The following is a 23,511-nucleotide window of genomic DNA, read 5'->3' on the forward strand; positions in this document are numbered from 1 at the left end:
CTTGATTTTTTCAGTTACCTTTTTGGAAGCAGGATAATTTCTCAATTTGTTCTCTTCTTTAGCTGATAACAAGATAATGTAGATCTGTATCCACTTAACAGTAGCTCAGTTATTGATTGGAAAGTTGAAATTTTCAGTTTGCTGGTTCTCTGCCTTTCCTTTAAATTTAATTCCTTCATTTTATTTATTTTATTTAAGCCACGCTGCATGTGGGATCTTAGTTACCCGACCAGGGATCAAACCCACGCCCCTGACAATGGAAGCATGGAGTCTTAACCATTGGGCCACCAGTTCAGTTCAGTTCAGTTCAGTTGCTCAGTCATGTCCGACTCTTTGCGACCCCATGAATTGCAGCACGCCAGGCCTCCCTGTCTATCACCATCTCCTGGAGTTCACTCAAACTCACGTCCATTGAGTCGGTGATGCCATCCAGCCATCTCATCCTCTGTCGTCCCCTTCTCCTCCTGCCCCCAATCCCTCCCAGCATCAGAGTCTTTTCCAATGAGTCAACTCTTCACATGAGGTGGCCAAAGTACTGGAGTTTCAGCTTTAGCATCATTCCTTCCAAAGAACACCTAGGCCTGATCTCCTTTAGAATGGACTGGTTGGATCTCCTTGCAGGCCAAGGGACTCTCAAGAGTCTTCTCCAACACCGCAGTTCAAAAGCATCAATTCTTCGGCGCTCAGCTTTCTTCACAGTCCAGCTCTCACATCCATACATGACCACAGGAAAAACCATAGCCTTGACTAGACCGACCTTTGTTGGCAAAGTAATGTCTCTGCTTTTCAATATGCTGTCTAGGTTGGTCATAACTTTCCTTCCAAGGAGTAAGTGTCTTTTAATCTCATGGCTGCAGTTACCATCTGCAGTGATTTTGGAGCCCCCAAAAATAAAGTCTGACACTGTTTCCACTGTTTCCCCATCTATTTCCCATGAAGTGATGGGACTAGATGCCATGATCGTTGTTTTCTGAATGTTGAGCTTTAAGCCAACTTTTTCACTCTCCTCTTTCACTTTCATCAAGAGGCTTTTCAGTTCCTCTTCACTTTCTGCCATAAGGGTGGTGTCATCTGCATATCTGAGGTTATTGATATTTCTACCGACAATCTTGATTCCAGCTTGTGCTTCTTCCAGCCCAGCGTTTCTCAAGATGTACTCTGCATTTAAGTTAAATAAGCAGGATGACAATAGGGAGGTCCCAATTCCTTCAGTTTAAACAGTTTTCCTCCGAAGACTGCTAAATGACGTTAGTGTGGTATGAACACTGGTAGACCTATCCTTAGAGTTCAAGAAGGGATCACTCATGTGGGAAGATTTCATGGGTGCCAGAAAAGTCCTGATGATCAAAGCTATGCTAACTAACTCCTTTTCTTAGGGCATGATTTCTTCAGTATTTGTTATCCAACAAGAGTTTATCAAGTACCTGTTGTGTTACAACCCTAGGAGAAGCACTGTGCATTCGATCTGCTAATGATGCAAATGTTTTGACTGTTTGTGTGTTTGTGTTAATTGTGTTACCAGGCTGCTGGAGAGCCTTCCTGTCTGCCTGACAGATGGTTGAGGGCATCAAAGAGGAGACTGAAATTTGTTTGGAGGTGAGACGGGAGCAGGAATGGTTTCATGAGTGTGCGACCTAGGCAGTCACACAAGGCCCACTCTCAGAGGGGTCCCATGCTTGCTTTGCTCTGCTGTCAACATCTGGTAATTCTTTTTTTGATCAAGGAGGGGCATGTTTTAGTTTCACACTGGGCCCCACAAATTATGGAGGTGGTCTTGAATAAGAGAGATTCTTCCGGAGAGAATTCTGTATCTGGGGGCAAAAGACTATAGGAATAATAATACAAGTTGCATAGGAGTGGATGAAAAGGCACCATACACTACTCCGAGCTGTGAATTTGTCCATAATTATTTGTTGAATTGAAGTTAGGGAAAAAGCTGTCCCTATCAAGCATTGAGATAAATAAACACTTCATATAAATCAACTTGATTTAGGATTCTGTTGAATGGACACTATAATTACCCACATTCATTCTTAAACTAATGCTGCTTTGTTACAACCAACTACCATTCTGTTTACAAAATGGTAGTCAAAAAATAAAAAAAATACAAAAGAACAGTAATGGAAAAAATCACACAAAGGAAGAGAGCAAAAACAAACAAGCAAAAAAATGATAGGCGAAGTTTTTATATAGATGTCTGCTTCACCTCTTTGCCTATCCTCTGCCCTCCAGTGTAATCTGCTATTTTTTGAAGCTGTAGATCTGAAAGTCCTGAAAGGCAGAATGAAGACTTCTTAATTGTATCTATTCCTGCTGTAGAATCCAATACTGATCTTCACAGGCATTTATTAAAAAGCTTTTTCCCGGAACTTCCCTGGTGGCACGGTGGATAAGAGTCCACTTGCCAATGCAATGGACACAGGTTCGATCCCTGGTCCAGGAAGTTTCCACATGCTATGGATCTAAGCCTACAAGCCACAACTGCTGAGCCCATGTGCTACAACTACTTAAGCCCATGCACCTAGAACCTGTGCTCCACAACGAGAAGCTACCACAATGAGAAGGCCTCTCCTTACAATAAAGAGTAACCCCTGATCTCCACAACTAAAGAAAGCCAGTATAAAGCAATGAAGACCCACTACAGGCAAAAGAAATAAAATTAAAAAGATGCTATGCAGGCTTCCCTGGAGGTCCTTTTTTTTTTCTTTTTTTTGAAAAAGCTTTTTTCCAGGAGGACAGGACCCTTGTCTGTGTGGGTCACGACTGTGTCCTCAGCATCAAAGGCTGCATCCAGCACAATAGTAGGCACTCATAATTACTCACAGATTTCCACTTCTGGCCAAGATGGAGTGACAAGGTCCAGACTTATCTCATCGTAAACAACTCAAAAGATTTTCAGATATTGGACAACAGGCAGCACAGGATGGTGATCCTTGAAAGGGCAATAAGATGAACCCTGTGATTGTCTTAGCTTACTGCCTGGAAAGGGTTTCCAGGCCCATTGATCTCATGGGATTCAGAGTTCAGTTCAAGATGGCTGGTATTCACAGGACGGAGTACGGACGAGGAGAGAGTAACAGAGAGAAGGCTGATAAGGACATGCATGTGAGGAAACCACTGAGACCTAAGAAAGAAGAACTGAAAAAGAGCAATCAGAAAAATCCTTAGAGCTTGCACAGGACTGGGAAACTACTGACCCAAGTGGAAAGACCTAACTCTTGGGGCATTGAGTCAAATTCTCAGGAAAGGATTGTTTCAGTAGTAGAGCCAAATTAGTCCTAGTTTAAAGGCTGTTTTGTTTTTCTTTGGCCTCAAGACAGATGGGAACTTAGTTCCATGTAGGGAACCCACACCCCCTGCAGTGGAAATTCAGAGTCTTAACAACTGAACTGCCCAGGAAGTCCCTTTAAAGGCTGTTTTGGATCTCCGTAACAAAGCAAAAAAAAAAAAAAAAAGACTTGCTAGATTCAAACTGTTTCCAAGTAATAACTTAGCTGTATTCTAGAATGAAGTCCAAAAGTATTTCAGATCAGATCAGTCGCTCAGTAGTGTCCGACTCTTTGCGACCCCATGAATTGCAGCACGCCAGGCCTCCCTGTCCAGCACCAACTCCCAGAGTTCACTCAGACTCATGTCCATCGAGTCAGTGATGCCATCCAGCCATCTCATCCTCTGTCATCCCCTTCTTCTCTTGCCCCCAATCCCTCCCAGCATCAGAGTCTTTTCCAATGAGTCAACTCTTCACATGAGGTGGCCAAAGTACTGGAGTTTCAGCTTTAGCATCATTCCTTCCAAAGAAATCCCAGGGCTGATCTCCTTCAGAATGGACTGGTTGGATCTCCTTGCAGGCCAAGGGACTCTCAAGAGTCTTCTCCAACACCACAGTTCAAAAGCATCAATTCTTCAGCACTCAGCCTTCTTCACAGTCCAACTCTCACATCCATACATGACCACAGGAAAAACCATAGCCTTGACTAGACGGACCTTTGTTGGCAAAGTAATGTCTCTGCTTTTCAATATGCTGTCTAGGTTGGTCATAACTTTCCTTCCAAGGAGTAAGTGCCTTTTAATCTCATGGCTGCAGTCACCATCTGCAGTGATTTTGGAGCCCCCAAAAATAAAGTCTGACACTGTTTCCATTGTTTCCCCATCCATTTCTCACGAAGTGATGGGACCAGATGCCATGATCGTTGTTTTCTGAATGTTGAGCTTTAAGCCAACTTTTTCACTTTCCACTTTCATCAAGAGGCTTTTTAGTTCCTCTTCACTTTCTGCCATAAGGGTGGTGTCATCTGCATATCTGAGGTTATTTAGATTTCTACAGACAATCTTGATTCCAGCTTGTGTTTCTTCCAGCCCAGCGTTTCTCATGATGTACTCTGCATATAAGTTAAATAAACAGGGTGACAATATACAGCCTTGACGAACTCCTTTTCCTATTTGGAACCAGTCTGTTGTTCCATGTCCAGTTCTAACTGTTGCTTCCTGACCTGCATACAAATTTCTCAAGCGGCAGATCAGATGGTCTGGTATCCCCATCTCTTTCAGAGTTTTCCACAGTTTATTGTGATCCACACAGTCAAAGGCTTTGGCATAGTCAATAAAGCAGAAATAGATGCTTTTCTGGAACTCTCTTGCTTTTTCCATGATCCAGCGGATGTTGGCAATTTGATCTCTGGTTCCTCTGCCTTTTCTAAAACCAGCTTGAACATCAGGAAGTTCATGGATCACATATTGCTGAAGCCTGGCTTGGAGAATTTTGAGCATTACTTTACTAGCGTGTGAGATGAGTGCAATTGTGCAGGTAGTTTGAGCATTCTTTGGCATTGTCTTTCTTTGGGATTGGAATGAAAACTGACCTTTTCCAGTCCTGTGGCCACTGCTGAGTTTTCCAAATTTGCTGGCATATTGAGTGCAGCACTTTCACAGCATCATCTTTCAGGATTTGGAATAGCTCAACTGGAATTCCATCACCTGCACTAGCTTTGTTCATAGTGATGCTTTCTAAGGCCCACTTGACTTCACATTCCAGGATGTCTGGCTCTAGGTCAGTGATCACACCATCGTGACTATCTGGGTTGTGAAGATCTTTTTTGTACAGTTCTTCTGTGTATTCTTGCCATCTCTTCTTAATATCTTCTGCTTCTGTTAGGTCCATACCATTTTTGTCCTTTATCGAGACCATCTTTGCATGAAATGTTCCCTTGGTATCTCTGATTTTCTTGAAGAGATCCCTAGTCTTTCCCATTCTATTGTTTTCCTCTATTTTTTTTGCATTGATCGCTGAAGAAGGCTTTCTTATCTCTTCTTGCTATTCTTTGGAACTCTGCATTCAGATGTTTCTATCTTTCCTTTTCTCCTTTGCTTTTCACTTCTCTTCTTTTCACAGCTATTTGTAAGGCCTCCTCAGACAGCCATTTTGCTTTTTTGCATTTCTTTTCTATGGGGATGGTCTTGATCCCTGTCTCCAGTACAATGTCATCAACCTCAGTCCATAGTTCATCAGGCACTCTATCTATCAGATCTAGTCCCTTAAATCTATTTCTCACTTCCACTGTATAATCATAAGGGATTTGATTTAGGTCATACCTGAATGGTCTAGTGGTTTTCCCTACTTTCTTCAATTTAAGTCTGAATTTGGCAATAAGGGGTTCATGGTCTGAGCCACAGTCAGCTCCTGGTCTTATTTTTGCTGACTGTATAGAGCTTCTCCATCTTTGGCTGCAAAGAATATAATCAATCTGATTTCGGTGTTGACCATCTGGTGATGTCCATGTGTAGAGTCTTCTCTTGTGTTGTTGGAAGAGGGTGTTTGTTATGGCCAGTGCATTTTCTTGGCAAAACTCTATTAGTCTTTGCCCTGCTTCATTGCGTATTCCAAGGCCAAATTTGCCTGTTACTCCAGGTGTTTCTTGACTTCCTACTTTTGCATTCCAGTCCCCTATAATGAAAAGGACATCTTTTTTGGGTGTTAGTTCTAAAAGGTCTTGTAGGTCTTCATAGAACCGTTCAACTTCAGCTTCTTCAGCGTTACTGATTGGGGCATAGACTTGGATTACTGTGATATTGAATGGTTTGCCTTGGAAATGAACAGAGATCATTCTGTCGTTTTTGAGATTGCATCCAAGTACTGCATTTCAGACTCTTTTGTTGACCATGATTGCTACTCCATTTCTTCTGAGGGATTCCTGCCCGCAGTAGTAGATATAATGGTCATCTGAGTTAAATTCACCCATTCCAGTCCATTTCAGTTTGCTGATTCCTAGAATGTCGACATTCACTCTTGCCATCTGTTTGACCACTTCCAATTTGCCTTGATTCATGGACCTGACAGTCCAGGTTCGTATGCAGTATTGCTCTTTAAAGCATCGGACCTTGCTTCTATCACCAGTCACATCCACAGCTGGGTATTGTTTTTGTGTTGGCTCCATCCCTTCATTCTTTCTGGAATTATTTCTCCACTGATCTCCAGTAGCATATTGGGCCCCTACTGACCTGGGGAGTTCCTCTTTCAGTATCCTATCATTTTGCCTTTTCATACTGTTCATGGGGTTCTCAAGGCAAGAATACTGAAGTGGTTTGCCATTCCCTTCTCCAGTGGACCACATTCTGTCAGATCTCTCCACCATGACCCGCCCATCTTTGGTTGCCCCATGGGTATGGCTTAGTTTCATTGAGTTAGACAAGGCTGTGGTCCTAGTGTGATTAGATTGACTAGTTTTCTTTGAGTATGGTTTCAGTGTGTCTGCCCTCTGATTCCCTCTTGCAACACCTCTTACTTGGGTTTCTCTTACCTTGGGCGTGGGGTATCTCTTCACGGCTGCTCCAGCAAAGCGCAGCCAATGCTCCTTACCTTGGCCGAGGCGTATCTCCTCATCGCCACCCTTCCTGACCTTCAACGTGGGATAGCTCCTCTAGGCCCTCCTGTGCCCGTGCAGCCACGGCTCCTTGGATGTGGGGTTGCTCCTCCCTGCCGCTGCCCCTGACCTCGGACGCGGGGTAAAGGAATGCAAAAAAATATGCAGCACCCAACTGTGTAAAACTCATTTTAACTGCCCTCTGACTTGAAATTACCATTTTTAAAAAATTTAAATTTACTTTATGTAATAATGCATAAAAATAGAGCTTGTAACAAGAGGGGAAATCAGTCAATAGAAAAAAACACAGAAGGACACATGATAGATATACAGGACAAAATCTTTGAAGAAGTATTTTAATATTTATTGTATATCCCATTCCATATGTATTAAAATATTGTTCAAGAAGGTAGAAGAAGTAGGTAGGAGAGAAAGTAGGAGAGCTTAAACAGGAGAGAAATAGGAGGTACAAAAAAAGAAGATATAAAAAAGATATGCTTGAAATTAAACTTCTAGAGATAAAAAAATACATCATCTGAAATGAAAAGTACACTGGATGGGTTTAGTAGCAGCTTACACATTGCAGATGAAAAGATTAGTGAACTTGAAGACATTGCAATAGAAACTATTTGAAATAAGCATAAACAAGAGAGACATAACACTGCGTTAAAAATCTGTGGAATATCATCAAGGGCCTGCTACAAATCTGATTGGAGTCCCAGAAAGAACAGATGGGTGAGACAAAGAAGTATTTGAAGATACTCTATTTAAAAAATTGTATTGTAAGGTATCTTTTGTTAAAATTCATTTTTTTAGTACATAGAAATATAGTTGATTTTTATAATTTGTTTTTGTATACGCTTGTAGAGATCATTCCCTCCATCAGTATGTGAGAATTCCAGTTGCTCTGCAAACTCATCTGTACTTAGTATTGTAATTTTTTTTTCTTTTCTTTCTTTCTTTTCCTTTCCTTTTCTCCACCCCCGCCCCGCCCACCCCCGCCGTTTTAGTTTTAGCCATTCTAATGGATATACAGTGGTATCTTATTGTGGTCTTAATTTGCCTTTTCCTGTTGACTAATGAGGTAGCATCTTTCCATATGCTTTTCTGCCACCTGATATTTTCTTTGGTAAAATATCTAAATCTTTTGCCCGTTTATCAAGTTGTTTGCTTGTTTTTTTCTCAATATTCAGTTTTTTGAGTTTAAAAAATATTCTGGTTGTAAGTATATTATCAGATTTGAAATTTGCAAATATTTTATACCTATTTGTGGTATATCTTTTCATTCTCTTTATGGTGTATTTTGGAGAGCAGAAGTTCTTAATTTTGAGGAAATTAATTTTATTGTTTTTTCTTTTATGGATGGTGCTTTTGACATTATATCCAAGAAATTTTTGTATAGTCCAAGATAACAAAAATTTGCTGTTGTTTTTTTTTTCCTCTAGAAGCTTTATACTTTCTGATTTGGGATTTCAGTCCTTGATCCATTTTGAGTTGCTTTTAAAATAGGGCACAAATTATGAATTGAAATTAATTTGTCTTTTTTGCATATGGATACCCAGTTGCTGTGGTGCCATTTGTTGGAAACATTATCCTTTTTACATTGAGTTGCTTTTATAACATGTGGAAAACCAGTTGACCGTATATTTGTGGGTCTATTTCTGGACCCTATTCCATTGACTATGTGTCAGTGCTTTTTCTGACACCACACTGCCTTAATTACTGTCTCTTCATAATAAGCCTCAGTTTTAATCTGCTCAGGCTGCCATAACAAAACGCTATAGACTGGGTGGGTGACTTGTAACCCAGGTTACTGATTGGCTAAACAAAAATTGTAAAATTTCAGATTATCTGGATTTTCAAAATTGTTGTTTTAATGAAGGGAGCAAGACTCTCCAGCATTGTGCATCCTTAATAGAAGATGGAAGTCTTATTCTCTTTTTTTCCCCTCAATTTTTTCTCTCTGTGCTGTTCAGATGTTTTCTGTTGACCACTTTTTGAGTTCATTCACCCTGCCTTTTGCTTTATGTAGTTCATGAAACCATTTCAGTTAGCCTTTAATTTCTAGAATATGCATTTATTTTTTACAGATTTTAATTGTCTTTTCTAAATCTCCCATCTTTTCATCTGTTTCTCCACCTTTCCCCTTATTTTCTTGAAAGTTTAATCATAGTTATTTTAAAGGCCCTATTTGATATTTCTAATATCTGGATTATTTATGGATTTGTTTCTATGATCTGTTTTTTTTTTTGAGGGGGTTGGTCATTTGATCCTTCTTTTTTTTTTTTTCGTTTTAGAATCTCTTATATTTTAAAATTAGGTGCTGGACATTGTAATTGAACATTTGTAGGGGCTCTGGATGATGTTATATGTACTTGAAGAAGGTTAGCATTTCTTTCCTCAGTCAGATAAGGTAGAAGTGGATTGACTTGATCCTGTTGAGGCTTTGTCTTAAGCTTGCTATTTCAGCCTTGTCTTTCTCCTGGTAAACTGGTGAAGTCGCTCAGTCGTGTCCAACTCTTTGTGACCCCATGGACTGTAGCCTGCCAGGCTCCTCCATCCATGGGATTCTCCAGGCAATAATACTGGAGCGGGTTGCCATTTCCTTCTCCAGGAGATCTTCCCGACCCAGGGATTGAACCCAGGTCTCCCACATTGTAGGCAGATGTTTTACCATCTGAGCCACCAGGGAAGTCAGTACAAAAGAAATGTCCTAGGGCATAGTATTTATTCTTTAGACATGTTTCTTATTACTAGGCTATGGTGCCTTTAGGGTCTCAATAGAAAACTTGATGTGTTTATCAAGATCCAAAACAAACATTTGTATAGCTGGCAGCACATAGTTGCTGAAATCTCTGGTCTTTAACCACTCCAAACAGTTTTTCACTGAAGTTTTTGGTTTCTTGTTTTGAACATCTGAAATTTTTGAGTTGGCCAATGACTTTGAAATTTGGTTGCAGGTTTTTAGGCTCCTTCTTCATGGTTCTTCTTTTTTTTTTTCCTTTTTCTTTTTCCCTTTCAAAAAGACTGCTTGTGATTTGGAAAATAAAATGTCCTCAGAAAAAGAGCTAGGATGAATGTGGAACTCAACTGTTATGCTTCTCATCTCTCAAGGATCATAGACCTTCAAGTTCTGCCTCCACTGGTTGCCCTGCAATGTTTTCTCCTGTTGATTTAAATATTCGTCTAGCCTATTTTGGGGTCTTCCCTAGTGACTCAGTTGGTAAAGAATCTTGCAATGTAGGAGACCTGAGTTTGATCCCTGAGTCGGGAAGATCCTCTGGAGAAGGAAATGGCAACCCACTCCAGTATTCTTGCTTGGAGAATTCCGCAGACAGAGGAGCCTGGTGGGCTTCAGCCTATGGGGAGGCAAAGAGTTGGACACAACTGTGCGACTAACTTCCACTTTCACTTTGTAGCCTTTTTAGTTGTTCTCAGGAGGAGGACAGAAATGGTATGAACCTAACAGAAGCAGAAGATATTAAGAAGAGGGGGCAAGAATACATAGAAGAACTATACAGAAAGATCTTCATGACCCAGATAATCACGATGGTGTGATTACCCACCCAGAGCCAGACATCCTGGAATGCAAAGTCAAGTGGGCCTTAGGAAGTATCACTACCCAACAAAGCTCGTGGAGGTGATGGGATTCCAGTTGAGCTATTTCAAATCTTAAAGATGATGCTGTGAAAGTGATGCACTCAATATGCCAGCAAATTTGGAAAACTCAGCAGTGGCCACAGGACTGGAAAAGGTCAGTTTTCATTCCAATCCCAAAGAAAGACAATGCCAAAGAATGCTCAAACTACTGCACAATTGCACTCATCTCACACGCTAGTAAAGTAATGCTCAAAATTCTCCAAGCCAGACTTCAACAGTATGTGAACCGAGAACTTCCAAATGTTCAAGCTGGATTTAGAAAATTCAGAGGAACCAGAGATCAAATTCCCAACGTCTGTTGGATCATGGAAAAAGCAAGAGAGTTCCAGAAAAACATATATTTCTACTTTATTGACTATGCCAAAGCCTTTGACTGTGTGGATCACAACAAACTATGGAATATTCTTCAAGAGATGGGAATACCAGACCACCTGACCTGCCTCCTGAGAAATCTGTATGCAGGTCAGGAAGCAACAGTTAGAACCAGACGTGGAACAACAGACTGGTTCCAAATTGAGAAAGGAGTACATCAAGGCTGTATATTGTCATCCTGCTTTTTTAACTTATATGCAGAGTACATTATACGAAATGCCAGCCTAGAAGAAGCACAAGCTGGAATCAAGACTGTCAGAAGAAATATCAATAACCTCAGATATGCAGATGACACCACCCTTATGGCAGAAAGTGAGGAGGAACTGAGGAGCCTCTTGATGAAAGTGAGAGTGAAAAAGCTGGCTTAAAACTGAACATTCAGAAAACTAAGATCATGGCAATTGGTCCCATCACTTCATGGCAAATAGACGGGGAAACAATGAACACAGTGACAGACTTTATTTTGGGGGGCTCCAAAATCACTGCAGATGATGACTGCAGCCATGAAATTAAAAGAAGCTTGCTCCTTGAAAAAAAAGCTATGACCAACCTAGATAGCATATTCAAAAGCAGAGACATTACTTTGCCAACAAAGGTCCATCTAGTCAAAGCTGTGGTTTTTCCAGTAGTTATGTATGGATGTGAGAGCTGGACCATAAAGAAAGCTAAGCACCAAAGAATTGATACTTTTGATGTGTGATGTTAGAGAAGACACTTGAGAGTCCCTTGTACTTCAAGGAGATGAAATCAGTCAATCCTAAAGGAAATCAACCCTGAATATTCATTGGAAGGACTGATGCTGAAGCTGAAGCTCCAACACTCTGGCCACCAGATGCGAAGAACGGACTTATTGGAAAAGACCCTGATGCTGGGAAAGATTAAAGGCGGGAGGAGAAGGGGACGACAGAGGATGGGATGGTTGGATGGTATCACCAACTCAATGGACATGAGTTTGAGCAAGCTCCGACTGTTGGTGATGGACGGGGAGGCGTGACATGCTGCAGTCCATGGGGTTGCAAAGAGTTAGACATTACTGAATGACTGAACTGACTGAGAATGAGTTTGAGAGATTTCATAATCATATTGTTTTCAGATGCGACCTTTACAATGTCTTTTATTTTCCTGAGTTTCTATAGGGACTTACAATAATAGCCTACAATTCTAAGTTTTCCTACTGTTTTTCAAATCATCTTTCCATTAGTATATCAAATTTTTTTAATAATCCTGTGAAATAGCATTGGACAATTAGGCAGGGCAGGAATAACAGAAGGGGTCCAGAGAGGCAAAATGAGTTGCTCTAGGTTACAGAATATAACACACATTTACTCTGCTAGGCTTTGTGTGTGTGTGTGTGTGTGTGTGTACACAAATGCATGGAGCTAGGGAAATAGAGATATATCTTCCTGTTCTGGTGTTTGTTATCATCTTCACACCCAATGTCAGAAATCTGTTTGTTTCACTTATTTTACAAATATTAGTTTATTAAATATTCATGTATTTATTTTATTTTTTGGCTGTGGTGGGTCTTCATTGCTACACGTGGGCTTTTCTCTAGTTGCAGCAAGACAGGGGCTACTCACTAGTTGCAGTGCGTGGACTCACTGTGGTGGCTTCTCTTATTGTCGAGCACAGGCTCAAGGTGAGTGGGCTTAGTGGTTGTGGCACAAGGGGGCTTAGTTGCTTCTCAGCATGTGGGATCTTCCTGTACCAGGGATTGAACTGGTGTCCCCTGCGTTGCAAAGTGAATTCTTAACCACTGGACCACCAGGGAAGCCCCACAAATATTTATTGATTGCCTAATATTGTGGCGGGCTTCTTTCATGGCTCAGCAGTAAAGAATCCGCCTGCCAGTGCAGGAGATGTGTATTCAATCCCTGAATTGGGAAGATCTCCTGGAGAAGGAAGTGATAATCCACTATACGGGGAGCCTGTCAGGGTGTAATCCATGGGGTTGCAAAAGAGTTGGACACAACTTGGTGACTAAACAACAACAATATTGTGGCAGATCTTGAGTCTGGGGATCAGTTCAGTTCAGTTGCTCAGCCGATTCTTTGTGACCCCATGGACTGCAGCACACCAGGCTTCCCTGTCCATCACCAACTCCTAGAGCTTGCTCAAACTCATGTCCATCGAGTTGGTGATGCCATCCAACCATCTCATCCTCTGTCGTCCCCTTCTCCCACCTTCAATCTTTCTCAGCATCAGGGTCTTTTCCAATGAGTCTGTTAATGAGTCCGTTCTTAGCATCTGGTGGCCAAATATTGGAGCTTCCCATCTACACTCTTGGCCCCCAGGGAAGGCGCAGTTACCAGGGTTACAGTGGCAAATAAGATAAAGAGCCTGTGCTTGATGAAATCATAGTCTAGTGGGAAACAAGTAGACATGTAGAGCACTAAATGCTCTGTAGACCTCTGCAAAAGCATGTTGCAGCAGGAGTGTGGGGAAAGGGGTCTGAAGTCTGAACTGGAGAGAATTTGGAAAACTTCACTGAAAACAGTGGCCTTGCAACAGAGACTTGGTGGTACAGGAATTTGCTAGGTAAATAAAAACTGGCTCAAGACTTAACGTTGAAAAAAACTAAGATCATGGCATCCGGTCCCATCACTTCATGGCAAATAGCAGGGGAAAAGGTGCAGGCAGTGAGATTTTATTTTTTGGGCTCCAAAATCACTGTGGACAGTGACTGCAGCCATGAAATGAAAAGAAGCTTGCTCCTTGGAAGAAAAGCTATGACAAACCTGCTGCTGCTGCTGCTGCTAAGTCTCTTCAGTCGTGTCCGACTCTGTGCGACCCCATAGATGGAAGCCCACCAGGCTCCCCTGTCCTTGGGATTCTCCAGGCAAGAACACTGGAGTGGGTTGCCATTTGCTTCTCCAATGCATGAAAGTGAAAAGTGAAAGTGAAGTCGCTCAGTCGTGTCAGACTCTTAGCGACCCCATGGACTGCAGCCTTCCAGGCTCCTCCATCCATGGGATTTTCCAGGCAAGAGTACTGGAGTGGGGTGCCATTGCCTTCTCCGATGACAAACCTAGACAGTATTAAAAAGCAGAGACATTACTTTGGCAACAAAGGTCCATATAATCAAAGGTTTAGTTTTTCCACTAGTCATGTATGAATGTGAGAGTTGGATCATAAAGAAGGCAGAGCACCAAAGAATTGATGCTTTTGAACTATGGTGCTGGAGAAGACTCTTGAGAGTCACTTGGACTGTAAGGAGATCCAACCAGTCAAGCCTAAAGGAAATCAACTATGAATATTGATAGGAAGGACTGATGATGAAGCTGAAACTCCAATACTTTGGCCACGTGATGCAAAGAGCTGACTCATTGGAAAAGACTCTGATCCTGGGAAAGATTAAAAGCAAAAGGAGAAGAAAGCTTCAGGATGAGATGGTTAGATAACATCACCAACTCAATGGATATAAATGTGAGCAAACTGCAGGAGATAGTGGAAGACAGAGAAGGCTGACTTGCTGTAGTCCATGGAGTCATAGAGTCAGACAGGACTTAGCAACTGAAGAACAACAACAGCAATAGATAGCGGTAGCATGTCAGAGGCAGAAGGAACAGCATCTGCAAACGTATGACTATACAGGCAGAAGGAAACATCAAATGTTTAGGGAACAACATATTGCTCAGTATTACTGGCGGGTAGGAGCAGGAAGAAATTAGATTATTTTGAACAATTTTGGAGAATTACTTCCTCCCTTTCATTTACTCCCTCCATGCCCCACCAGTCATCACTCCTTATAGATTTGTTTCTTCCTCTGCATCCACTGCTTTGGTTAGAGCCTCTCCATGTCCAACCTGGACCAGCTTTTGTCTCCTGACTGGTCTTCCTGTCCCCAACAGGCATCCTTCCAGTCCCTCCTCTTGCCTCCCCACTTGGCTCCAGATAAGCCCAAACGTTCAGCCTGGCACTCGATTTCATCTCCAGACATCTCTTGATAAACCATCATGATGTCTTTCATGTTTTCTCCTTTCATTCCTTAACTAATTTCTTATTTTTATTTTGTCCCTCCTTCATTAATTTCCCCAAAAATATCCCCTTATTCTTTAGCTGTATTTTTACAGCCTTGTTAGTATGACAGGAAGGCTTCATGTCTGTGCCTTTTCTGTGTGTTTCTCCCTCTTATAGTATATCTTTCCTGTTCTCTGTCAGTGATTCTCTGCTTACCTTTCAAGACTTTCCCGGCTCAGGACCAATGGAACCAGCTGTGTAAAGCCTTTTTTGACACGTCTTTCCTCACTGATTTGTAATCCCTTCAAAGTAGAAACAGTATCCCATTCATCTTTGTGTCCTCAGCACCCAGAGCCATGCCAGTGTGATCGTGTGTACTTAATAAATATTTGTTAAGTGGATTAGCAAAAGACTTCCTAGCAGTCATTTGGAATAAAATCTTGTGCAGTCCTGTGTTCCATTGTTTTCTAAGAACTGTCTTTCCAGTACCAAATGATGATCCATTTTCTGAGGGCAGAGATCTTTCTCTTACTTTTCTACTTATTTTTCCCCCCTGCGCCTAGTTCAGTACTGGACAGTGCTTTTATTGAAGTGCCTGTTAGGAATTCCTGCAGAATTCTTAGACCTGACCCTGCAAAACAGTCTTTAAAGCATATAAATATTTAACTTGAGACATTGCACTCCTTCTCTACAGGCAAGGGCAAGCACAGCAAAGGAGGGCCCAGGGGCAAAATGAGCCACTCGGAATTACCCTCCCTCATTCCCAGCCCTGACTTCAGAGTCAGGGTAGCATGGAACTGAGTTCTCTCTGTCCTCTCTGAGGCACCAGAAGTCTACAAACTGGAGTAAGTAATTATCTTGGGGGAGGGCAGGAACCTGATTTGCCAGATTTTTTAATTGAGCCTACTGAGACCAAGTTCAAGTAGGTCTATATCTATGCAGGAAGGCCCTGATTTATAAAACAAAAGTTATCCATTTATGATGCTTAATGAAATTATATTTAAATGGTTGAAAGGATCACAGTAAAAAAAAAAAAAACAAAACACAATTCCATAGGGAAGGAAAAATTTTACAAAGTAAAAAAAAAGTCTCAAATGAACGTGTATTATGACTTTGAATGTTTAGATAGAGGTTGCTTATAGTGAGCTCAAGTGCTTGTTTTGTTTCTTTTTCTTAAATGGATGATTCCAGTAAATGAGCTTGTGCCTTTTTTTTTTTTTTTTGACTGCGCTGGATCTTCACTGCTCTAAATAGGCTTTCTCTAGTTGGCACCCCACTCCAGTACTCTTGCCTGGAAAATCCCATGGATGGAGGAGCCTAGAAGGCTGCAGTCCATGGGTTCGCTAAGTGTTGAACACGACTGAGCGACTTCACTTTCACTTTTCACTTTCATGCATTGGAGAAGCAAATGGCAACCCACTCCAGTGTTCTTGCCTGGAGAATCCCAGGGACGGGGGAGCCTGGTGGGCTTCCGTCTCTGGGGTCGCACAGAGTCGGACACGACTGAAGTGACTTCGCAGCAGTTGTGGCCAGCAGGGGCTACTTTTCACTGCAGTGCATAGGCTTGCTGCAGTGGCTTCTCTTGTGGTGGAGCACAGGCTCTAGACGCAAGGGCTTCATAGTTGTGGCTCTCAGGCTCTAGAGCAAGGGCTCAGTTCTTGTGTCACACGAGCTTAGCTGCTCTGCAACAAGTAGAATCTTCCTGAATCAGGGATTGAACCTGCATCCCCTGCATTAGCTGGCAGTTTCTCAACCAGGGGACCACCAGGGAATTCCTGCTTTATTTCTTTATTCTCTCATTTTGTTTTGAAACTTTCTTTATTGGGGATAATTAACACTCATCCTGATTATTCCATGTGTAGGTTTCTTTTCTCTCATGAGGAACTCTCTTAGATACTCCAGAAATGATTGTCATGCTGCATTATGGTCAGGAACTTGAAAGTCTGTTCATCTTGGTTTTCTCAGTAATGTGTTGTGGGCATGGTCTTCCCAGCCCTCTGCGGCCTTCTTTTCTTCTTAGTACAGCTCAGTGGGGCCTCCTGGAGGCTAGCAGGAGTAGTTGCCCTCTCGCTCTTCCTCAAGGAAACTGAAGATAGTCCTTTTTAGTCCAGGTCCTGGAGCCCTTTGCGAGCCACTGATTCATGTCAATTCCCCTGCCCTTCATTTCTCTTCTATGTTATTTCCCCTTCCTTAACCATTGACAATAGAAAGTAGAAGTCTATATTTCATTGTTCATTATTTTAGAATTATGCTTCCAATCTTCTCTATTCTCAGACCTTAAAGAAGTCACCTAAATCTCTACATATTTTTAGTTTTGTTTTTCCTGTGGATAACTGACCCTAAAAGTTCTATCCAGTCTCACATTACAGAACAACTAATCTTCCACTCTTGGCTCTGAATTTGTCTTTCAGGAGAACAGGAGATGGAGAAAACAAATGGAGAAGAGGCCTTTGCTCTGACCACTGTGGAGACTGGCATACAGAACCCAGGGCTGGAACTCACGGTAACTCACCAGTTTAGTTTCTGTGCGTCTCTGTTGACTGACGCATGGCCTCACATAGGGTATTTGGCTGCTTGCAATCCCTGTCACCCCTGACAGGGCCTTATGACTGACCTCAATTCTACCTCTGCTTACAGGTAGAAGGGATAAATCCTGAGGGAAGCAAGAGGACTGAAGAACAAGGACACAGCCTTAAGGGTGGATTAGAACCTCCCACACGACTGAGGTACAGGTGTTCTAGCGTTGATTCAGTTGGGGCCTAGGGTTGGCTAGTGTGGTCAGTGGATTTAGAAGAGGTCAGGCTTGCCCTGTTCTCAAGAGCTGGTGATCTTATTGTGGAAATAAGATTCATAGCCATGTGCCATTACCATGTGCATGTGTCTATTTTTATGTAATTAATTGTTAAATATACCTGGGCCATAAGTAATGAGTTCAGTAGTATCAGCATTGGTTGGACTGGCAACAAAAATAACAACAATGAGAATAACAACAACCAACAATGATTGAGTATTTACTATTGTACAGAATGCTTTATGTAATTAATTAATTTAATTTTCACAACAGGTGGATACTAATTTTCATCACCTTTTTCAATTAGAAAATTGAGGCTTATAATTTTTTTTATTATTTATTTATTTTTGGCTGCACCACAGAGCTTAGAGGATCTTAGTTCCATGACCAGGGATTGAACCCAGGACCTCAGCAAGGGAAAGTGCTGAGTCCTAACCACTGGACCTCCAGGGAATTCCCCTATAGAATTTTTTAAAAAAATAGCTCTTCTGAAATACTCAGATTTGGGGATGAGGAAAAAGAGAAATCAGAAATTTAAAAAAACCAGAGAAGGAACCACCAAGAGAGATAATAAAATTAAAAAAAATACAATCTCTGAAGTCAAAAGAGAAAAAAGTGTCAATGATGAAAGTACAATTAATCTTCAATGTTCTGTGTAATAGTCAAGGAAGGAGTGAGAACAGTCTTTGAATTTGTTCATGGTCGTAGTCGCAGAAGTAAAGTCTATAGAAATTGTTGGGGTAAAATAGGTTAGATGGAAGCTGTATTCCCTGGTGTGGAAAAGAATCTGTATTAAAAAAACAACAACAACAACACAGAAGCCATACATTGAGAAGCTTAGAAGAGGGTACTGGATAGTTTCTAAAGGGAATATACAGATACATGTTTCTTTCTTCTCTTTATTTTTGAGAGTTAACTTAGTGACTTCATAGAGAAAGCAAGCTTAATTTTTAAAATTTCATTTCTCCAGAATTTCACTTCTATATTCAAATGGATATATATCAGTTGATATGCACCAGGGTGGACATTACTACTTTGTATTTTTGTTTTTCCACTTATTTTATATATCACATTTTTATGAGTTGACAGTAAGTTTTCTATAATTGACCAGGAATTGAACCTGGGCACTCACCAGTGAGAGCATGGAGTCCTAAACCCTGGATCACCAGGGAACTCCCTGAATATTTTTCAATGATTCCATTTTATCTCCTTTGTTGTCTTATTAGGTATAATTCTTTGTTTTGCTATATTAGTAGTTGGTTTGGAGTTTGTGATATATATTTTCAACGTACCAAGTCTGCCTTCAAGTGATATTATACCTCATCATATATAGTATAAGAACTTTATAGTAGTTTACTTCTGTTTGTCCCTTTCCAGCCTTTATATTACCATTGTTTATGTTTATACATTTTACTTCCATACATTATAAATTACATTTTGTTTGGTCACTCAGTTGTGTCCAACTCTTTGCAACCCCATGGACTGCAGCACGCCAGGCTTCTCTGTCCTTTCCCTGTCCTTCACCATCTCCCGGAGCTTGCTCAAGCTCATGTCCGTTGAATCAGTGATGCTATCCAACCATCTCATCCTCTGTCATCCCTTTCTCCTCCTACCTTCTATCTTTCCCAGCATCAGAGTCTTTTCTAATGAATTGGCTCTTCGCATCCAGTGGCCAAAGTTTTGGAGCTTCAGCTTCAGCATCAGTCCTGCATACTATAATATTATTATTTTTGTTTAAACATTGTTATCTTCCTGTATGTCTAACTTAAATATACCTGCACCTGCATGAATCCCTATCTTTTTCCCTCCTTTATCAGAAAGCTTACTCTCCCTGAGTCTGAAGCTAACCTCTTTAACTTTCTTCTTTTTTAATTTTGACTGCTTAGGCCCTTCGTTGCAGCATGTGGGCAGGGGCTTCTCACTGTGGTGCACGGGCTTTTCTTGTTGCAGAGAATGGACTCTAGAGTGTGTGGGCTCAGTAGCTTTTTAGTTCTCTCAGCAGGGATGGAACCCGAGTGCCCTGCATTGGAAGGGGGATTCTTAACCACTGGACCACCAGGGAAGCCCCTTACCCATCTTCTTAATCTCCTTATCCATCCTTCTCTATCCCTTTCTAAGGGCCCTCTGTTTTCTACTTCTTCTATTACTCCTTCCCCATTAGACCCTCCCCAAATCTATCAGTTCAGTTCAGTTCAGTTGCTCAGTCATGTCTGACTTTTTGCTACCCCATGAATTGCAGCACGCCAGGCCTCCCTGTCCATCACCAACTCCCAGAGCTTACTCAAACTCATGTCCATTGAGTCAGTGATGCCATCCAACCATCTCATCCTCTGTTGTCCCCTTCTCCTCCTGCCCCAATCCCTCCCAGCATCAGAGTCTTTTCCACTGAGTCAACTCTTCTCATGAGGTGGCCAAAGTATTGGAGTTTCAGCTTTAGCATCAGTCCTTCCAAAGAACACCCAGGACTGATCTCCTTTAGAATGGACTGGTTGGATCTCCTTGCAGTCCAAGGGCCTCTCAAGAGTCTTCTCCAACACCACAGTTCAAAAGCATCAATTCTTCGGTGCTCAGCTTTCTTCACAGTCCAACTTTCACATCCATACATGACCACTGGGTAAACCATAGCCTTGACTAGATGGACCTTTGTTGGCAAAGTAATGTCTCTGCTTTTCAATATGCTATCTAGGTTGGTCATAACTTTCCTTCCAAGGAGTAAGCATTTTGTAATTTCATGGCTGCAATCACCATCTGCAGTGATTTTGGAGCCCAGAAAAATAAAGTCTGACACTGTTTCCACTGTTTCCCCATCTATTTCCCATGAAGTGATGGGACCAGATGCCATGATCTTCGTTTTCTGAATGTTGAGCTTTAAGCCAACTTTTTCACTCTCCTCTTTCATTTTCATGCATAGGCTTTTTAGTGCCTCTTCACTTTCTGCCATAAGGGTGGTGTCATCTGCATATCTGAGGTTATTGATATTTCTCCCGGCAATCTTGATTCCAGCTTGTGCTTCTTCCAGCCCAATGTTTCTCATGATGTACTCTGCATATAAGTTAAATAAGCAGGGTGACAATATACAGCCTTGACGAACTCCTTTTCCTATTTGGAACCAGTCTGTTGTTCCATGTCCAGTTCTAACTGTTGCTTCCTGACCTGCATATAAGTTTCTCAAAAGGCAGGTCAGGTGGTCTGGTATTCCCATCTCTTTCAGAATTTTCCACAGTTTATTGTGATCCACACAGTCAAAGGCTTTGGCATAGTCAATAAAGCAGAAATAGATGTTTTTCTGGAACTCTCTTCCTTTTCCCATGATCCAGCGGATGTTGGCAATTTGATCTCTGGTTCCTCTGCCTTTTCTAAAACCAGCTTGAACATCTGGAAGTACCGGGGTCCAGCCCCAGCAGGATCCAGGGGTACCCTCAGGATGACGGCTTAGGCGATAAGGATAGCAAAGTGGAGAGCAGGGCTTGATCTTCCTTGATTTACACAGAAAGACAATAAAGCTCCTGTGTTCCAAGGAGTCATCCAGAAAGAACAGAGAGAGAAAAGGAGGGAAAAGGAAAAAAAGAATGGCACGGGGAGACCAAGCTTCGGTGAGCGAGGCCCATAACTTTATTTTCAAAAGGAACTTTTATACCTTGACTTGTACATAGAGGGAAATGAAAGATGCAAAGTCATACAGAGTCAGCCCAAACATTACATCTGTTTTGTCTTTATCAAAACCAGGATTTTTTCTGCATACCTTTCCCATAAACAATGTTGTGTACATTATCTTCTGGCCTTGGAGGCCTGTGGACATTTTATGACCCTTTTTTGATAAAGGCTGCTCAGCCAGAAAACTTGTTTTCCCTTAAAGTGTTTCTTCTTTATTTTTCCCAGCCTCAGAAAGTACTAAACAGAGTTACATTCTCACGGAGCAAAGGTGCAGTGGGTCACAACAAAGAAAGAACCAATTAGCTCAAAGGTCTGATGTGGTTAATTCCAAGGCTGCTACTTGTTTTTCTTACATTCCAACTATGTTAACCAATGCACTCCCAGGTGCACAATGGATAAGGGATATGGGAACTTGGCAGCAAGCATTGGCCCAATAATGAAGCCCTTTACCAGTACTGTCTATTCTAATAATTTTTCATCCCTTAAAGGACTCTATGCTCATTAGGACTTTTAGAATGTTTTGGCTTCCCATGCCTTTCAAGGTTGGGGAGTTGTGAACAATCATGTGTATTAATTGCAAGAGTATAGATAAACCTGTCAGGCAAGCTAGAATGCCAACAGAGGGGTTAAAATAGAAATATTCCTTTCATGCCCAGAAGACTTATAAACTAAAGCCCTAAGTTGACTTTTTCCAGAGAAAGGTGGTCGGGGATAGCCCCCTGTTAATGTCAGAAGAGTTGGTGAAAGGCATAAAGTAGTAAGACAGACAGATTCTGGTTTTGGGGTAGATGCTCAAGCATATTCAGGGGGTCCCTTGAGTTCTGATCAGCCTTGTTCGTCAGATCTCTTCCAATTGACCTTGTCATGGGTGGGATCTCCCGTGGTGGCTCCTGGCATAAAGTTCACGGTTCATGTATTGCTGAAGCCTGGCTTGAAGAATCTATAAGTGTACTCAAATTTCTTTCTTATAATAAGACAAAACCAAAAATCAACCTTATCTCAAACTTGTGATATCATTTTCCTTCATGGCCAAGTTTCTTGGAAATGTGGGATTTTCTTGCTGTTTCCATTTTCTCACCTCCCTATTCAGTGCAGCCCAGTGCAATCTAGTTTTCACTATCACTGCTCAGCTGAAATTCTGTTACTGAAGTGAGCAGTGAAAACCTACTTACCAAGTCCAATGTATACACACTTTCACTGGTCATCTCTGCAGCATGACCCTTCTGATCCTTTCTTTCTGGAAACTCATTTATTGATTTTTAAAAAATATATTTGTTTATTTAGCTGTGTTGGGTCTTAGTTATGGCAGACAGGATCTTTCATTGCAGTGTTCGTGGGCTCAGTAGTTGTGGCGTGCAGGCTTGCTTGCTTCATGGCATGGGGAATCTTAGTTCCCTGACCGGGGATGGAACTCTTATCCCCAGCATTGCAGGGCAAATTCTTAACCATTGGTCCACCAAGGAAGTCCCCACTTACTGATTTTAATGGCACTATGCCGGGGTCCAGCCCCGGCTGATCCAGGGTATTCGAAGTGGGGATGGCGTCGGTGACCTATTTAATTATTTATTCATCAAAGATATAAAGAGTAATAGAATGAGGATAGCTCAGTAGGAAAATTCAGTGGAGAAAAGAGGCTGAGTAGCTTGGTTTACGCGGGAGACCAATAAAACTTCAAGACAAGAAGTTTGCACCACTTACGTAGGCCACAGGCGTCCTTCCGTTCTCCCAAAGGAGAGAAGACACTGAGGCCTCCCCGGTCGGATCTTAGAAGCCCAGGCATAATTAGTAAGCATGGTGGGTTCCGTGCTCCAGATGGAGACTCAGCCAGAGTGAGAGAGAGACATGGGGAGACCAGTCTTTTGAGGAACTGATCCCAATTCTTTATTTTCCATGGTCTACTTTTATACACTGAGATGTTATGCAAAAGTCATGCGGGGTTAGCAGTCCTGACTTTTATCAAAGTCAGGTGCTTCATACAAATGTATACAGAGGTCTTAGGGGTGTTACATCATCTTCTGGCCAGGGGACCTGCTGACAATTTATGACCCTCTCCTTGTGACAGCGATCAGTCAACCAGGACACTTATTTCTCCAGGGGTGATTATTCTTAAAACAGATGCCACCCAAATAAAGTTACATTCCTATAGGGAGAAGGTGTAGTGGTTTTAGTTAAGGAAAGAATTTACTTAGCCTAAGGTCTAACGTGATTTATATCAAA

At 41.7% G+C, this 23,511-nt stretch overlaps 1 protein-coding gene across 1 annotated transcript in view; it reads left to right on the forward strand.

The window, feature by feature from the left end:
* Nucleotides 1-15,554: 15,554 nt before the first annotated feature.
* Nucleotides 15,555-23,511, forward strand: part of SLC28A2 (solute carrier family 28 member 2) — a 36,133-nt gene continuing 28,176 nt past the window's right edge. The window contains exons 1-3 of the mRNA XM_045162066.1: nt 15,555-15,694; nt 17,261-17,352; nt 17,487-17,575. Of these exons, the coding sequence (XP_045018001.1) occupies nt 17,272-17,352; nt 17,487-17,575 (170 nt within the window). The 5' untranslated portion in view covers nt 15,555-15,694; nt 17,261-17,271. The remainder of the gene's footprint in view (nt 15,695-17,260; nt 17,353-17,486; nt 17,576-23,511) is intronic.

Source organism: Bubalus bubalis, chromosome 11 (genome assembly GCF_019923935.1).
Source record: "Bubalus bubalis isolate 160015118507 breed Murrah chromosome 11, NDDB_SH_1, whole genome shotgun sequence".
Classification (NCBI taxonomy): domain Eukaryota; kingdom Metazoa; phylum Chordata; class Mammalia; order Artiodactyla; family Bovidae; genus Bubalus; species Bubalus bubalis.